At 47.2% G+C, this 14,132-nt stretch overlaps 2 protein-coding genes and 1 non-coding gene across 13 annotated transcripts; 2 read left to right on the forward strand and 1 right to left on the reverse strand.

The window, feature by feature from the left end:
• Positions 1-2,128: 2,128 nt before the first annotated feature.
• Positions 2,129-4,231, reverse strand: LOC127907494 (hornerin-like). Of its 11 annotated transcripts, none has more exons than XM_052462798.1 (3): positions 3,548-4,231; positions 2,557-3,478; positions 2,359-2,501 (listed from the first exon to the last, which is right to left on the reverse strand). In XM_052462798.1, the coding sequence occupies exons 1-2, from the start codon at positions 4,023-4,025 to the stop codon at positions 3,051-3,053; spliced, it is 906 nt and encodes a 301-aa protein (XP_052318758.1). In that variant the 5' UTR covers positions 4,026-4,231; the 3' UTR covers positions 2,359-2,501; positions 2,557-3,050. The 11 variants fall into 11 exon arrangements, with proteins under 11 accessions (XP_052318753.1, XP_052318750.1, XP_052318748.1 ...); XM_052462797.1 differs by having other exon boundaries at positions 2,557-2,612; positions 2,725-4,231; XM_052462789.1 differs by having other exon boundaries at positions 2,557-2,668; positions 2,725-4,231.
• A 6,080-nt stretch (positions 4,232-10,311) lies between these two features.
• Positions 10,312-13,943, forward strand: LOC118377195 (40S ribosomal protein S8). Its single transcript, XM_035764049.2, has 6 exons — positions 10,312-10,430; positions 11,336-11,442; positions 11,779-11,878; positions 12,211-12,386; positions 12,980-13,109; positions 13,795-13,943. Exons 1-6 carry the CDS (start codon positions 10,427-10,429, stop codon positions 13,902-13,904), a joined length of 627 nt encoding a protein of 208 aa, XP_035619942.1. The 5' UTR covers positions 10,312-10,426; the 3' UTR covers positions 13,905-13,943.
• LOC118377197 (small nucleolar RNA SNORD38) lies at positions 11,939-12,008 on the forward strand. Its single transcript, XR_004824185.1, has one exon. It is a non-coding gene; the product is annotated as a small nucleolar RNA SNORD38 (small nucleolar RNA).
• Positions 13,944-14,132: the final 189 nt, after the last annotated feature.

Consider the following 14,132-nt stretch of genomic DNA (forward strand, 5'->3'; position numbering starts at 1 on the left):
ATATATGCCATTTAGCAGACGCTTTTATCCAAAGCGACTTACAGTCATGTGTGCATACATTCTACGTATGGGTGGTCCCGGGAATCGAACCCACTACCCTGGCGTTACAAGCGCCATGCTCTACCAACTGAGCTACAGAAGGACCACTTACTGTCTTACCTCAATTAGCCACCTAGTTTGAAAGCGATTGTTTTCTCTGTGCCATGCCATATTTACCTACATTTCCCCCCCCCACGTGGGCCAGCCCCCTAACAATTTGAGTTCTAGTCAATGAGCTTCAGCCCCTCGCATTTGAGCGACAGCCAGCCTGCCCAGCGTTATCCAATGAGGTTGCTGGTCGGGTCCAACGGCTCAGTGGACACAACAGAGAGAGAGAGAGAGTAATGACGTGGTGCACATATGTGACGGAGTACTCAATAATCGGGGACCATTTTTGGCTCGTGAGTTCTACTTTCAGAACTACTGGCTAAAAAGTATGCAAAATACCGGAGTATCTCTTTAATCAATCAATCAATCAATCAATCAATCAATCAATCAATCAATCAATCAAATGTATTTATAAAGCCCTTCTTACATCAGCTGATATCTCAAAGTGCTGTACAGAAACCCAGCCTAAAACCCCAAACAGCAAGCAATGCAGGTGTAGATGTAGAAGCACGGTGACTAGGAAAAACTCCCTAGAAAGGCCAAAACCTAGGAAGAAACCTGGAGAGGAACCAGGCTATGTGGGGTGGCCAGTCCTCTTCTGGCTGTGCCGGGTGGAGATTATAACAGAACATGGCCAAGATGTTCAAATGTTCATCAACTCTAGAGAGTTGAAAACAGCAGGTCTGGGACAGGTAGCACGTCCGTTGAACAGGTCAGGATTCCATAGCCGCAGGCAGAACAGTTGAAACTGGAGCAACTGCACGGCCAGGTGGACTGGGGACAGCAAGGAGTCATCATGCCAGGTAGTCCTGAGGCATGGTCCTAGGACTCAGGTCCTCCGAGAGAGAGAGAGAAAGAAAGAGAGAAAGAGAGAATTAGAGAGAGCACACTTAAATTCACACAGGACACCGGATAAGACAGGAGAAGTACTCCAGATATAACAGACTGACCCTAGCCCCCGACACATAAACTACTGCAGCATAAATACTTAACCTTTTTTAAACTTTCATATTTGTTTATTTAATTTGACTTTATTAATGTAATGAGTAACCTTCCCTTGGCCTCTCAGCCTCTCTCTGTCCCAACAGTGACCCAGGACCCAGGACCCAAACCCAGGACCCAGGACCCAGGACCCAAACCCAGGAAACAGGACCCAGGACCCAGGAAACAGGACCCAGGACCCAGGACCCAGGACCCAAACCCAGGACCCAGGACCCAGGACCCAAACCCAGGACCCAGGACCCAGGAAATCAGTCAGCTACCTCCTCACCTGAAGTCTTTCCTCGCCAGTCATGGTACCAGAGAACCAGAGTCAGAGAGTCAGAGAACCATGGTACCAGAGAACCAGAGTCAGAGAACCATGGTACCAGAGAACCAGAGTCAGAGAACCATGGTACCAGAGAACCAGAGTCAGAGAACCATGGTACCAGAGAGTCAGAGAGTCAGGGAGTCAGAGAACCATGGTACCAGAGAACCAGAGTCAGAGAGTCAGAGAACCATGGTACCAGAGAACCAGAGTCAGAGAACCATAGTACCAGAGAACCAGAGTCAGAGAACCATGGTACCAGAGAACCAGAGTCAGAGAACCATGGTACCAGAGAGTCAGAGAGTCAGAGAACCATGTTACCAGGCTCTGATTTCACCCACTGTGGGAGGTAGTAATTATAGCATTGGGTTACCAGGTACTCAGACAATCACCCAGGGCTGGAGTGGAGCTGCCCTCTCTCCATCCAGTTCTCAGAGAGGTCTGATACATAGAATTAGAATGACTAGAATTAGAATGACTAGAATTAGAATGACTAGAATTAGAATGACTAGAATTAGAATGACTAGAATTAGAATGACTAGAATTAGAACCATAGAATTAAAAATCATTAGAACGGACATGACCCATTCCATGGTGGGTGGACCAGCAACTATATTGAGTGAACCAGCCACATTGCTCTGGTCTGATTCTGAGACCTTCCTGCAGTCTTCTCCACCGGGCCAGTCACATCGCTCTGGTCTGATTCTGAGACCTTCCTGTAGTCTTCTCCACCGGGCCAGTCACATCGCTCTGGTCTGATTCTGAGACCTTCCTGTAGTCTTCTCCACCGGGCCAGTCACATCGCTCTGGTCTGATTCTGAGACCTTCCTGTAGTCTTCTCCACCGGGCCAGTCACATCGCTCTGGTCTGATTCTGAGACCTTCCTGTAGTCTTCTCCACCGGGCCAGTCACATCGCTCTGGTCTGATTCTGAGACCTTCCTGTAGTCTTCTCCACCGGGCCAGTCACATCGCTCTGGTCTGATTCTGAGACCTTCCTGTAGTCTTCTCCACCGGGCCAGTCACATCGCTCTGGTCTGATTCTGAGACCTTCCTGTAGTCTTTCCACCGGGCCAGTCACATCGCTCTGGTCTGATTCTGAGACCTTCCTGTAGTCTTCTCCACCGGGCCAGTCACATCGCTCTGGTCTGATTCTGAGGCCTTCCTGTAGTCTTCTCCACCGGGCCAGTCACATCGCTCTGGTCTGATTCTGAGGCCTTCCTGTAGTCTTCTCCACCGGGCCAGTCACATCGCTCTGGTCTGATTCTGAGACCTTCCTGTAGTCTTCTCCACCGGGCCAGTCACATTGCTCTGGTCTGATTCTGAGGCCCCTCCTGCAGTCTTCTCCACCGGGCCAGTCACATCGCTCTGGTCTGATTCTGAGACCTTCCTGTAGTCTTCTCCACCGGGCCAGTCACATCGCTCTGGTCTGATTCTGAGGCCCTTCTTGCAGTCTTCTCCACCGGGCTAGTGATCAGGCTAAACGGGAGGGGGATCTATGTTCTGTAATATACATAAGAGAGAGAGAGAGAGAGAGAGAGAGAGAGAGAGAGAGAGACAGAGAGAAAGAGAGAGAGAGCGTGTTTTTCCTGTGCTCCTTTACTCTTCTCTTTTTACTAGTCCTCCCGGTTTTGACATTTGCCTGTTTTTATACTCTGTATCCGCCTGCCTGACCATTCTGCCTGCCCTGACCTTTCTGCCTGCCCTGACCTTTCTGCCTGCCCTGACCTTTCTGCCTGCCCTGACCTTTCTGCCTGCCCTGACCTCGAGCCTGCCTGACCATTCTGCCTGCCCTGACCTCGAGCCTGCCTGACCTTTCTGCCTGCCCTGACCTCGAGCCTGCCTGACCATTCTGCTTGACCATTCTGCCTGCCCTGACCTCGAGCCTGCCTGACCTTTCTGCCTGACCATTCTGCCTGCCTGACCTTTCTGCCTGCCCTGACCTCGAGCCTGCCTGACCTTTCTGCCTGCCCTGACCTCGAGCCTGCCTGACCATTCTGCCTGCCCTGACCTCGAGCCTGCCTGACCTTTCTGCCTGACCATTCTGCCTGACCATTCTGCCTGACCTTTCTGCCTGACCATTCTGCCTGCCTGACCTTTCTGCCTGCCCTGACCTCGAGCCTGCCTGACCATTCTGCTTGACCATTCTGCCTGCCCTGACCTCGAGCCTGCCTGACCTTTCTGCCTGACCATTCTGCCTGACCATTCTGCCTGACCATTCTGCCTGCCCTGACCTCGAGCCTGCCTGACCATTCTGCCTGACCATTCTGCCTGCCCTGACCTCGAGCCTGCTTGACCATTCTGCCTGCCCTGACCTCGAGCCTGCCTGACCATTCTGCCTGTCCTTGACCTCGAGCCTGCCTGACCATTCTGCCTGACCATTCTGCCTGACCATTCTGCCTGCCCTGACCTCGAGCCTGCCTGACCTTTCTGCCTGACCATTCTGCCTGACCATTCTGCCTGCCCTGACCTCGAGCCTACCTGACCATTCTGCCTGCCCTGACCTCGAGCCTGCCTGCCACTGTACCTCCTGAACTCTGACCTGGTTTTGACATTTTGCCTGTCCACGACCATTCTCTTGCCTTCCCCTTTTGGGTGTAATAAATATCAAAGACTCAAACCATCTGCCTCCTGTGTCTGCGTCTAGGTCTCGCCTTGTACCCTTATAAGGATAGTATATGATGGGATAGGATGGTATAGATAGGATAGGATAGGATGGGATAGGATGGGATAGATAGGATGGGATAGATAGGATGGGATAGGATAGGATAGGATGGTATAGATAGGATAGGATAGGATAGGATAGGATAGGATGTGATAGATAGGATAGGATGGGATAGGATAGGATAGGATATGATAGGATGGGATAGGATGGTATAGATAGGATAGGATGGGATAGGATGTGATAGATAGGATAGGATAGGATGGGATAGATAGGATGGGATAGGATAGGATAGGATAGGATAGGATAGGATAGATAGGATAGGATGGGATGGGATAGGATGTGATAGATAGGATAGGATGGGATAGATAGGATAGGATAGGATAGGATGGGATAGATAGGATAGGATAGGATGGGATAGATAGGATAGGATGGGATAGATAGGATAGGATAGGATAGGATGGGATAGATAGGATAGGATAGGATAGGATGGGATAGGATGTGATAGATAGGATGGGATAGGATAGGATAGGATAGGATAGGATGTGATAGATAGGATGGGATAGGATGGGATGGGATAGGATGTGATAGATAGGATGGGATAGGATAGGATGAGAGGATAGGATAGGATAGGATAGGATAGATAGGATAGGATAGGATAGGATAGATAGGATAGGATGGGATAGGATAGGATAGGATAGATAGGATAGGATGGGATAGATAGGATAGGATAGGATGGGATAGATAGGATAGGATGGGATAGATAGGATAGGATAGGATAGGATGGGATAGATAGGATAGGATGGTATAGATAGGATAGGATAGGATGTGATAGATAGGATGGGATAGGATAGGATAGGATAGGATAGGATGTGATAGATAGGATGGGATAGGATGGGATGGGATAGGATGTGATAGATAGGATGGGATAGGATAGGATGAGAGGATAGGATAGGATAGGATAGGATAGATAGGATAGGATAGGATAGGATAGGATAGGATAGGATAGGATAGGATGGGATAGGATATGATAGGATGGGATAGGATGGGATAGATAGGATAGGATGGGATAGGATAGGATGGGATAGGATATGATAGGATATGATGGGATAGGATATGATAGGATGGGATAGGATGGGATAGATAGGATAGATAGGATAGGATGGGATAGGATAGGATGGGATAGGATATGATAGGATGGGATAGGATAGGATGGGATAGGATAGGAAAGGATAGATAGGATAGATAGGATAGGATAGATAGGATAGGATGGGATAGCAGAGATAGATAGGATAGGATAAATACGATCTCAAATAAGGAGCAGAGACCTAAAGATTGACTCACATAGGAGCTGAATAACTACAGAGGGAACTATGTTTGTCTCTCCTGTCCCTAGGAGCTGAATAATGTTTGTCTCTCTTGTCCCGAGGAGCTGAATAATGTTTGTCTCTCCTGTCCCGAGGAGCTGAATAATGTTTGTCTCTCCTGTCCCTAGGAGCTGAATAATGTTTGTCTCTCCTGTCCCTAGGAGCTGAATAATGTTTGTCTCTCCTGTCCCTAGGAGCTGAATAATGTTTGTCTCTCCTGTCCCTAGGAGCTGAATAATGTTTGTCTCTCCTGTCCCTAGGAGCTGAATAATGTTTGTCTCTCCTGTCCCTAGGAGCTGAATAATGTTTGTCTCTCCTGTCCCTAGGAGCTGAATAATGTTTGTCTCTCCTGTCCCTAGCAGCTGAATAATGTTTGTCTCTCCTGTCCCTAGGAGCTGAATAATGTTTGTCTCTCCTGTCCCTAGCAGCTGAATAATGTTTGTCTCTCCTGTCCCTAGGAGCTGAATATTGTTTGTCTCTCCTGTCCCGAGCAGCTGAATAACAGCCGTGATAATGATGCATGACTTTTACTGAAGCCTGGTCCCATCGATATGACGGAGCACAGTGCCCTCTAGTGGCTTTCTATGGCTTCACTGGATACTCGCCAGACATTCAAACTTCAATAGCTCACAAACTAGTTGAGCTTACAGACCTCAGGTTAGACTCTTCATGAAGGAAAAAAAAGTGTTCAAAATTGTACAGAGTTTATTTTCTGAGCAAATGTGTGACGTAGAAGGTGAAATCTGAAACCACTTGAAGCCGGGATGTCCCTCATACCATTTCATTCGCTCTTCCGACTGTCCATCAACTCCTGACTGAACCTTACGTCACAGTCACTGACAAAGCACATGCCTGCGATCGCTACGTCGTAGCGCAGCAGTTTCATCACTATAGCACGTTCAGAAATCGATTTTTATAGCCATTCATCTAAAATAATTCAGAGAAAAAAAAGAAGAAAAAAAAAACATTCTGTTTGTCAAGGACGTACAAGATTGAATACGAACGATATGAAAGGCGAGTTCCTAACGAGTCCACGAAATCAAGCTCTGAGACTTTCACAGCGATGAGGGGGGCAGATCTTTTCATTGAGAAAGACCTTCAGAAAATATGCACGTTTACTCCAACACTAAACATACAAATCCATTTTTGTTTTGCAGAAAGGTGAGTTTTGTATTTTTTTGGGAGTATGCAGCATTTCTAGCTATTGTTTATGGCCCTCTCATAATAAATAATTACTTTTGGAGATTATGTAGATTACATTTTTAATTACATTTAACCGGTTTTAAAGGTGAACAGCATCTTATAGAGAACAAAAATATAAACGCAACATAGAAAGTCTTGGTCCCATGTTCCATGAACATTTCACATTACCAAGATAATCCATCCATCTGACAGGTGTGGCACATCACATCTCCTATTTGCCACGTCTTCAATTTAAGCCTACTAGAGAGTGTGTTCCCTCAGCCTATTAGAGAGTGTGTTCCCTCAGCCTACTAGAGAGTGTGTTCCCTCAGCCCTGGAGGGGAGATAGTCATTCCGCTACCCAAGAATAGTAAAGCCCCCTTAACTGGCTCAAATAGCCGACCAATCAGCCTGTTACCGACTCTTAGTAAACTTCTGGAAAAAATGGTGTTTCACCAGATACAATGCCATTTCCCAGTAAACAAATTGACAACAGACTTTCAGCATGGTTATGGGGAAGGACACTCAACAGGCACAGCACTTACACAAATTAATGATGATTGGCTGAGAGAAATTGATGATAAAAAGATTATGGGATCCATAATAAACCACAGGAAGAGTAGCTGATGCCTTGGCAGGAACTAATGGGGATCCATAATAAACCCCAGGAAGAGTAGCTGCTGCCTTGGCAGGAACTAATGGGGATCCATAATAAACCCCAGGAAGAGTAGCTGCTGCCTTGGCAGGAACTAATGGGGATCCATAATAAACCCCAGGAAGAGTAGCTGGTGCCTTGGCAGGAACTAATGGGGATCCATAATAAACCCCAGGAAGAGTAGCTGCTGCCTTGGCAGGAACTAATGGGGATCCATAATAAACCCCAGGAAGAGTAGCTGGTGCCTTGGCAGGAACTAATGGGGATCCATAACAAACCCCAGGAAGAGTAGCTGCTGCCTTGGCAGGAACTAATGGGGATCCATAATAAACCCCAGGAAGAGTAGCTGCTGTCTTGGCAGGAACTAATGGGGATCCATAATAAACCCCAGGAAGAGTAGCTGCTGCCTTGGCAGGAACTAATGGGGATCCGTGGTCCGTCCCCTCGCTGTGGTCCGTCCCCTCATTGTGGTCGTCCCCTCGTTGTGGTCGTCCCCTCGTTGTGGTCGTCCCCTCGTTGTGGTCCGTCCCCTCGTTGTGGTCGTCCCCTCATTGTGGTCGTCCCCTCGTTGTGGTCGTCCCCTCGTTGTGGTCGTCCCCTCGTTGTGGTCGTCCCCTCGTGGTCCGTCCCCTCGTTGTGGTCGTCCCATCATTGTGGTCGTCCCCTCGTTGTGGTCGTCCCCTCGTTGTGGTCCGTCCCCTCGTTGTGGTCCGTCCCCTCGTTGTGGTCCGTCCCCTCATTGTGGTCGTCCCCTCGTTGTGGTCCGTCCCCTCGTTGTGGTCGTCCCCTCGTTGTGGTCGTCCCCTCGCTGTGGTCGTCCCCTCGTTGTGGTCCGTCCCCTCGTTGTGGTCCGTCCCCTCGTTGTGGTCCGTCCCCTCGTTGTGGTCCGTCCCCTCGTTGTGGTCGTCCCCTCTTTGTGGTCCGTCCCCTCTTTGTGGTCCGTCCCCTCTTTGTGGTCCGTCCCCTCTTTGTGGTCCGTCCCCTCGCTGTGGTCCGTCCCCTCGCTGTGGTCCGTCCCCTCGTTGTGGTACGGTGTGCAGTCATCAACGAGCGAAGATGCTTGTGAACCCACAACTACATAAGTATTCAGACCCTTTACTCAGTACTTTGTTGAAGCACCTTTGGGAGTGATTACAGCCTCCAGTCTTCTTGGGTTTGACGCTACAAGCTTGGTACACCTGTATTTGGGGAGTTTCTCTCATTCTTCTCTGCAGATCCTCTCAAGCTCTGTCAGGTTGGATTGGGAGCGTCGCCGCACAGCTATTTTCAGGTCTCTCCAGAGATGTTCGATCGGGTTCAAGTCTGAGCTCTGGCTGGGCCACTCAAGGACATTCAGAGACTTGTCCCGAAGCCACTTCTGCATTATATTGGCTGTGTGCTTAGGGTCGTTGTCCTATTGGAAGGTGAACCTTCGTCCCAGTCTGAGGTCCTGAGCGCTCTGAGGCAGGTTTTCATCAAGGAGATATCTGTACTTTGCTCCGTTCATCTTTAGCTCAATCCTGACTAGTCTCCCAGTCCCTGCCGCTATAAAAACATCCCCACAGCATGTTGGTGTCACCACCATGCTTCACCGGAGGGATGGTGCCAGGTTTCCTCCAGACGTGAAGCTTGGCATTCAGGCCAAAGAGTTCAATCTTGGTTTTATCAGACCAGAGAATCTTGTTTCTCATGGTCAGAGTCTTTAGGTGCCTTTTGGCAAACTCTAAGCGGGCTGTCATTTGCCTTTTATGGACGAGTGGCTTCCGTCTGGCCACACTACCATAAAGGCCTAATTAGTGGAGTGCTGCAGAGATAGATGGTTGTCCTTCTGGAATTTTCTCCTATCTCCACAGAGGAACTCAAGAGCTCTGTCAGAGTGACCATCGGGTTTTTGGTCACCTGTCTGACTTAGGCCCTTCTCCCTCGATTGCTCAGTTTGACCGGGCGGCCAGCTCTAAGAAGAGTCTTGGTGGTTCCAAACTTCTTCCATTTATGAATTATGGAGCTCAATTTGTTTTTGGGGACCTTCAAGGCTGCTATAAGGTTTTGGTACCCTTCCCCAGATCTGTGCCTCGGCACAATCCTGTCTCGGAGCTCTACAGACAATTCTTCATGGCTTGGTTTTTACTCTGACATGCACTGTCAACTGTGGGACCTTATATAGACAAGTGTGTGCCTTTCCAAATCATGTCCAATCAATTGAATTTACCACAGGTGGACTCCTATCAAGTTGTAGAAACATCTCAAGGATGATAAATGGAAACAGGATGCATCTGAGCTCAACTTCAAGTCTCATAGCAAATGGATCTAAATAGGTAAACAGGTATTTCTGTTTTTTGTTTTTAATTCATTTGTAAAAATGTCATAAAACCTGCTTTACCTTTGTCATTATGGGGCATTGTGATGTCATTATGGGGCATTGTGATGTCATTATGGGGTATTGTGATGTCATTATGGGGCATTGTGATGTCATTATGGGGTACTGTGTATAGATTGCTGAGGAAATTGATTTATTTCATCCATGTTAGAATAAGGCTGTAACGTAACAACATGTGGAAAAAGTCTGGGTCTGAATACTTTCCGAATGCACTGAATATATACTATTTTAACCATATTAATAAAATTGGAGCCAAGTCTCATATGCGCCAAAATACAGACCAGAGATGTGACCCTCCTAGTCTATCAAAAGCTTTTTCTGCATGGAGAGATAATACAAGGTAAAAATCTGTCGTTCTGCCCCTGAAAAAGGCAGTTAACCCGCTGTTCCTAGGCCGTCATTGAAAATAAGAATTTGTTCATAACTGACTTGCTTAGTTAAATAAAATTCACATAGCAATTTATGGGAGATACTATTTTGTCGAAAATAATGAGAAACGTTTCCCTGCTTCCAAAATCCAATTTCAGTCACCTGTCCGTTGAATCACAGCACTAATAATTTTGACACATTCAAGTATATCCTGGGTGGTGCACAAGTCTGGTCACACATAGTTGACGGTAGTTCCATTTCCAGGTTGCTGAACTACATTTGGAGATATCCGAAGAAGAGCTGCTCTTACAATCTCGCGATATCTGACACCGTCAAACTTCCCCATGAGCCCTTGCGTGTTCTCTTTCTACCCGGCGCCTTAGAATGGGTACGTGTTTTCATCTTCTGGTCGCTGCGAAAATCCTTGTCCATCAGTTGTTTTACATCAGGATTATATCTAAGATGGTTTGGCATGTTGAAGTGTATATTCATATCAAATGGTTATGTTGTTAAATTATACGGATAACACATTTGCTATTTTTTTAAACGGAGTTATTGTTTTACAATGTCTTGACATGTAACAAGATGGCGGCTCTCATGGGCTCGTCTAAAGTTGACATGCAGTTGAGCCTAATTTGCAACTATTTCTTGAATTGCACTCCGTCGCTTGTAATATTTACTGTTTCTAAGTCTAGTTTATCCCCTTAACGTTAATATATATTTTTGGGTTGCCTGGTTTGGTTGAAATTTTGCTTGCAAGTCCTCGTTTAACTAGCTAGTGGTGTTGCAGTGGTGCAAGGCTAGGCCTTCAGATGTCTCCCACGTTTTCGCTCACGGAGTTTATTACTTTGCATCGCGACCATCTCGGCATTGTTACGAAGATTATATCTACTAGACTGTGCAGTGTCCACTAAGCTAGAGAGTAATATCAGCTGGCTACTCTTTTCACCATGACACGATGCTAATGGCTACTCACAGCCACGCTAGCGCCATGTGTACTTGGCTGGCTGGTGGTGCTGCAGTGGTTTCCTACCCAGGGACACCTAAGACCCCCTGGGGATACTTGAGAGGAACTGAGACCATAGGTCTTCTGGTAAATTGCACTCTATTCGGAGTATTTGTGTGCTTGAGTGAAAATGATGACAATTAGGTTTCTGACATTACAGTGCGGATAACCACCTTGGAGAACTGACACTCAAAAAAGCACGTTGAAAGTAACTGTTTTTGTTGTGTTAATTCGGCAGTTTGCTCCTTTCTCACCATTGCTCTCGCCTCGTGTTTCTTGTGACCCAGGTATCTCTAGGGACAACTGGCATAAACGCCGCAAGACCGGCGGCAAACGAAAGCCCTACCACAAGAAGAGGAAGTATGAGCTGGGTCGTCCTCCTGCCAACACCAAGGTAAAGACCACTCTGAGTGAATCTAGTGATTCTGAGTTATAGGAACCTCAACATAGACTTGATGCCTGTGATATTGCTGTGGGGGGAATGGGCACTGGTTGCTAGTTCAACGGGAGTGTGGATGATTAGACATTGACCATAGGTAGGTCTGTTTTGACCGTTTTGGTTCAAAGTTTAGGACCTACCAATGATCCGGACTGTCATAGTTACACTGACACACCAATACTGAACGATGGGGCATGTGTATGTAGCCGTCGTGGCGCATGCAGCGCAATTAACTTATTGCACATTTTTTGGTTTTCTACTAAAAACAAATGTTTTCCCATCTTTCCCTAGATTGGACCCCGTCGTATTCACACGGTGAGGACCCGCGGCGGAAACAAGAAGTACCGTGCTCTGAGGGTCGACGTGGGTAACTTCTCCTGGGGCTCTGAGTGTAGGTCTCACGTCACTCTTGTTCTTTATTGTAAATCAGTTGGAGGGTGCTGGTGACGTCTTTCTGTGAAGAGAACCATGTCCAGTTCTGCTACTGAATGAGTATTGACGATATTTGTGACTCTGAGAAAGACGAATGCTAGATTTAGTGATTAAAACCACTCTTTATTTCACCCCATACTACATCGGGTTTTAATGCTACTTTACATCGAGTGTTCGTTCTCCAGGCCGCTCTTCCATGTTTCATACCTGTTCATTATTAACTTTCATACCTCAAGTAGTTTCACATTTGGCTACTACGTAGGTGGTATTGACGCAGTCTTTATTCTTCAGGCTGCACTCGTAAAACCAGGATCATTGATGTGGTGTACAACGCCTCTAACAACGAGTTGGTGAGAACCAAGACCTTGGTGAAGAACTGCATCGTTCTCGTCGACAGCCTGCCTTACAGGCAGTGGTACGAGGCCCACTTCGCCACTCCTCTGGGACGCAAGAAGGGAGCCAAGCTGGTATGTGTGTTTCCTTACATAGTGAACTACCTCGGGCAAGCTCTTATGCTGGTATGTACCAGTCAACAGATTTGTGTCCCAAATGGCTCTCCTTTTCTCATGCTCTCTTTTTGCGTAAGGCAGACAACGACCGAGGCTGCTGTGGCCAAAACGGTGCCCTTTAACCTTAGATTTGTGAATCGTTAGACTTCGCTGTTGGCGTTAGGAACACAAGTCTCTCACTACACCCGCAATTACAACCGCTAAATGTGTGTCCAATACAATGTGATTTGAGTGTCCAGATCCCTGTGAAACATTCATGTTTGTCCATAATATTGATTAGAATCTCTGGTTTTTCTATGAAGATAACTTTGTCCAGTTCTGCTACTGACTGATTGGTGTATGTGGCTCTGAGAATGACCTTGGATTTATTACAATACAGGAGAACTTAGTGACACTAAATGTTTCTGTGGAATTGAATGTTCTGATATTGCAGCTAAATTACTAGTGCTGTTACCATGGGGATAGCTACACTTGGCAGCTGCTCTAGTCAATCACAGGTCTTATATTGCAGCATTGTGCCCATTTTAATTGTCTAACTTTCATGTGTTAAGACTCCAGAGGAGGAGGAGGTGATCAACAAGAAGAGGTCGAAGAAGATTCAGAAGAAGTTTGATGAGCGCAAGAAGAACTGCAAGATCAGCCCTCTCCTGGAGGAACAGTTCATGCAGGGGAAACTCCTCGGTGAGTCTACAACCTGTTTCTACTGGGCAGCACTGCTGGCTCGAGACTCTCCTCTCCGGGGCTCGGGAGACTCTCCTCTCCGGGGCTCGGGGAGACTCTCCTCTCCGGGGCATTTTGAGTAGGGCGGTTTTAGGATCTGTCCATATCAGATATCTTATTAAAAGGCAACTGATCCTCTATCAGCACACTCACTCAGAGCTTTGTGGATCCAGGCCTTAATTATAGTACTGCTCTTCAATTTGAGTCCTGGGACTGAGTACAGGCTTCGGTTCCAGACCACGAACACGTGGGATCTATTCACGGTTTTCACAACTGACTGATTGGCTGTGACGGTGTAAGGCTGGAACAAAAGCCTGCACTCCCTGCAGGTCTCTTGGGGTTGGATTTTGGGGGTGCATAGGAAGTGCAGGCTTAGGTTCCGTCCCAAATGGGAGACACGCTGGTACGTACTAACACCTGATTGACCCAATTTGAATGAGGTCAATTGAGTGCTGGACTGGCACACCCTGGGGGGACTGCATTACGAGGTTCATGATAAAGTCTTACCCGGTTCTGCTACTGAATCCTCGGTGATGTGCCTTTTTTCTGGTGGGACTTCTGTTAATTGCTAGTTGGTAATAATTGTACCTTTCTCTCTGTCTTGCCCCCCCCTTCTCCATTGACCAACTTCCGTTTCCTCTCCCAGCATGCATTGCCTCAAAGCCCGGCCAGTGCGGCAGGGTGGATGGCTACGTGTTGGAGGGCAAGGAGCTGGAGTTCTACCTGAGGAAGATCAAGGCCAAGAAGGGCAAATAGATCCGCTGTTTTGTAACGTCAATAAAAACACACATCCCACATCGTTGTCAACGTGTCCTTTCTTTATGATCTTCCTGGGTGGTTGACGACTGTAGAGTACTACGTTTTACATTTAAAAAATGTTTTTAACTCTACTAACTCTGTTTTGATTCCTGGACTTGGTGTTTTATTCAGCAGACTGAATCACGTTCAGATCTGTGCTGTTTCTAAAATGTTTGCAGTAGACGG

This window comes from Oncorhynchus keta, chromosome 15 (genome assembly GCF_023373465.1).
Source record: "Oncorhynchus keta strain PuntledgeMale-10-30-2019 chromosome 15, Oket_V2, whole genome shotgun sequence".
NCBI classification, from domain to species: domain Eukaryota; kingdom Metazoa; phylum Chordata; class Actinopteri; order Salmoniformes; family Salmonidae; genus Oncorhynchus; species Oncorhynchus keta.

Excerpts from the sequence above, each read along its gene's own strand:
- LOC127907494 (XM_052462793.1), bottom strand. The coding sequence starts at position 4,025 with ATGGTCGTGGACAGGCAAAATGTCAAAACCAGGTCAGAGTTCAGGAGG.
- LOC118377195 (XM_035764049.2), top strand. Across the intron at positions 11,879-12,210 it reads CTTCTCCTGGGGCTCTGAGT|GCTGCACTCGTAAAACCAGG; the intron begins GTAGGTCTCACG and ends TTTATTCTTCAG. Across the intron at positions 12,387-12,979 it reads GCAAGAAGGGAGCCAAGCTG|ACTCCAGAGGAGGAGGAGGT; the intron begins GTATGTGTGTTT and ends TCATGTGTTAAG.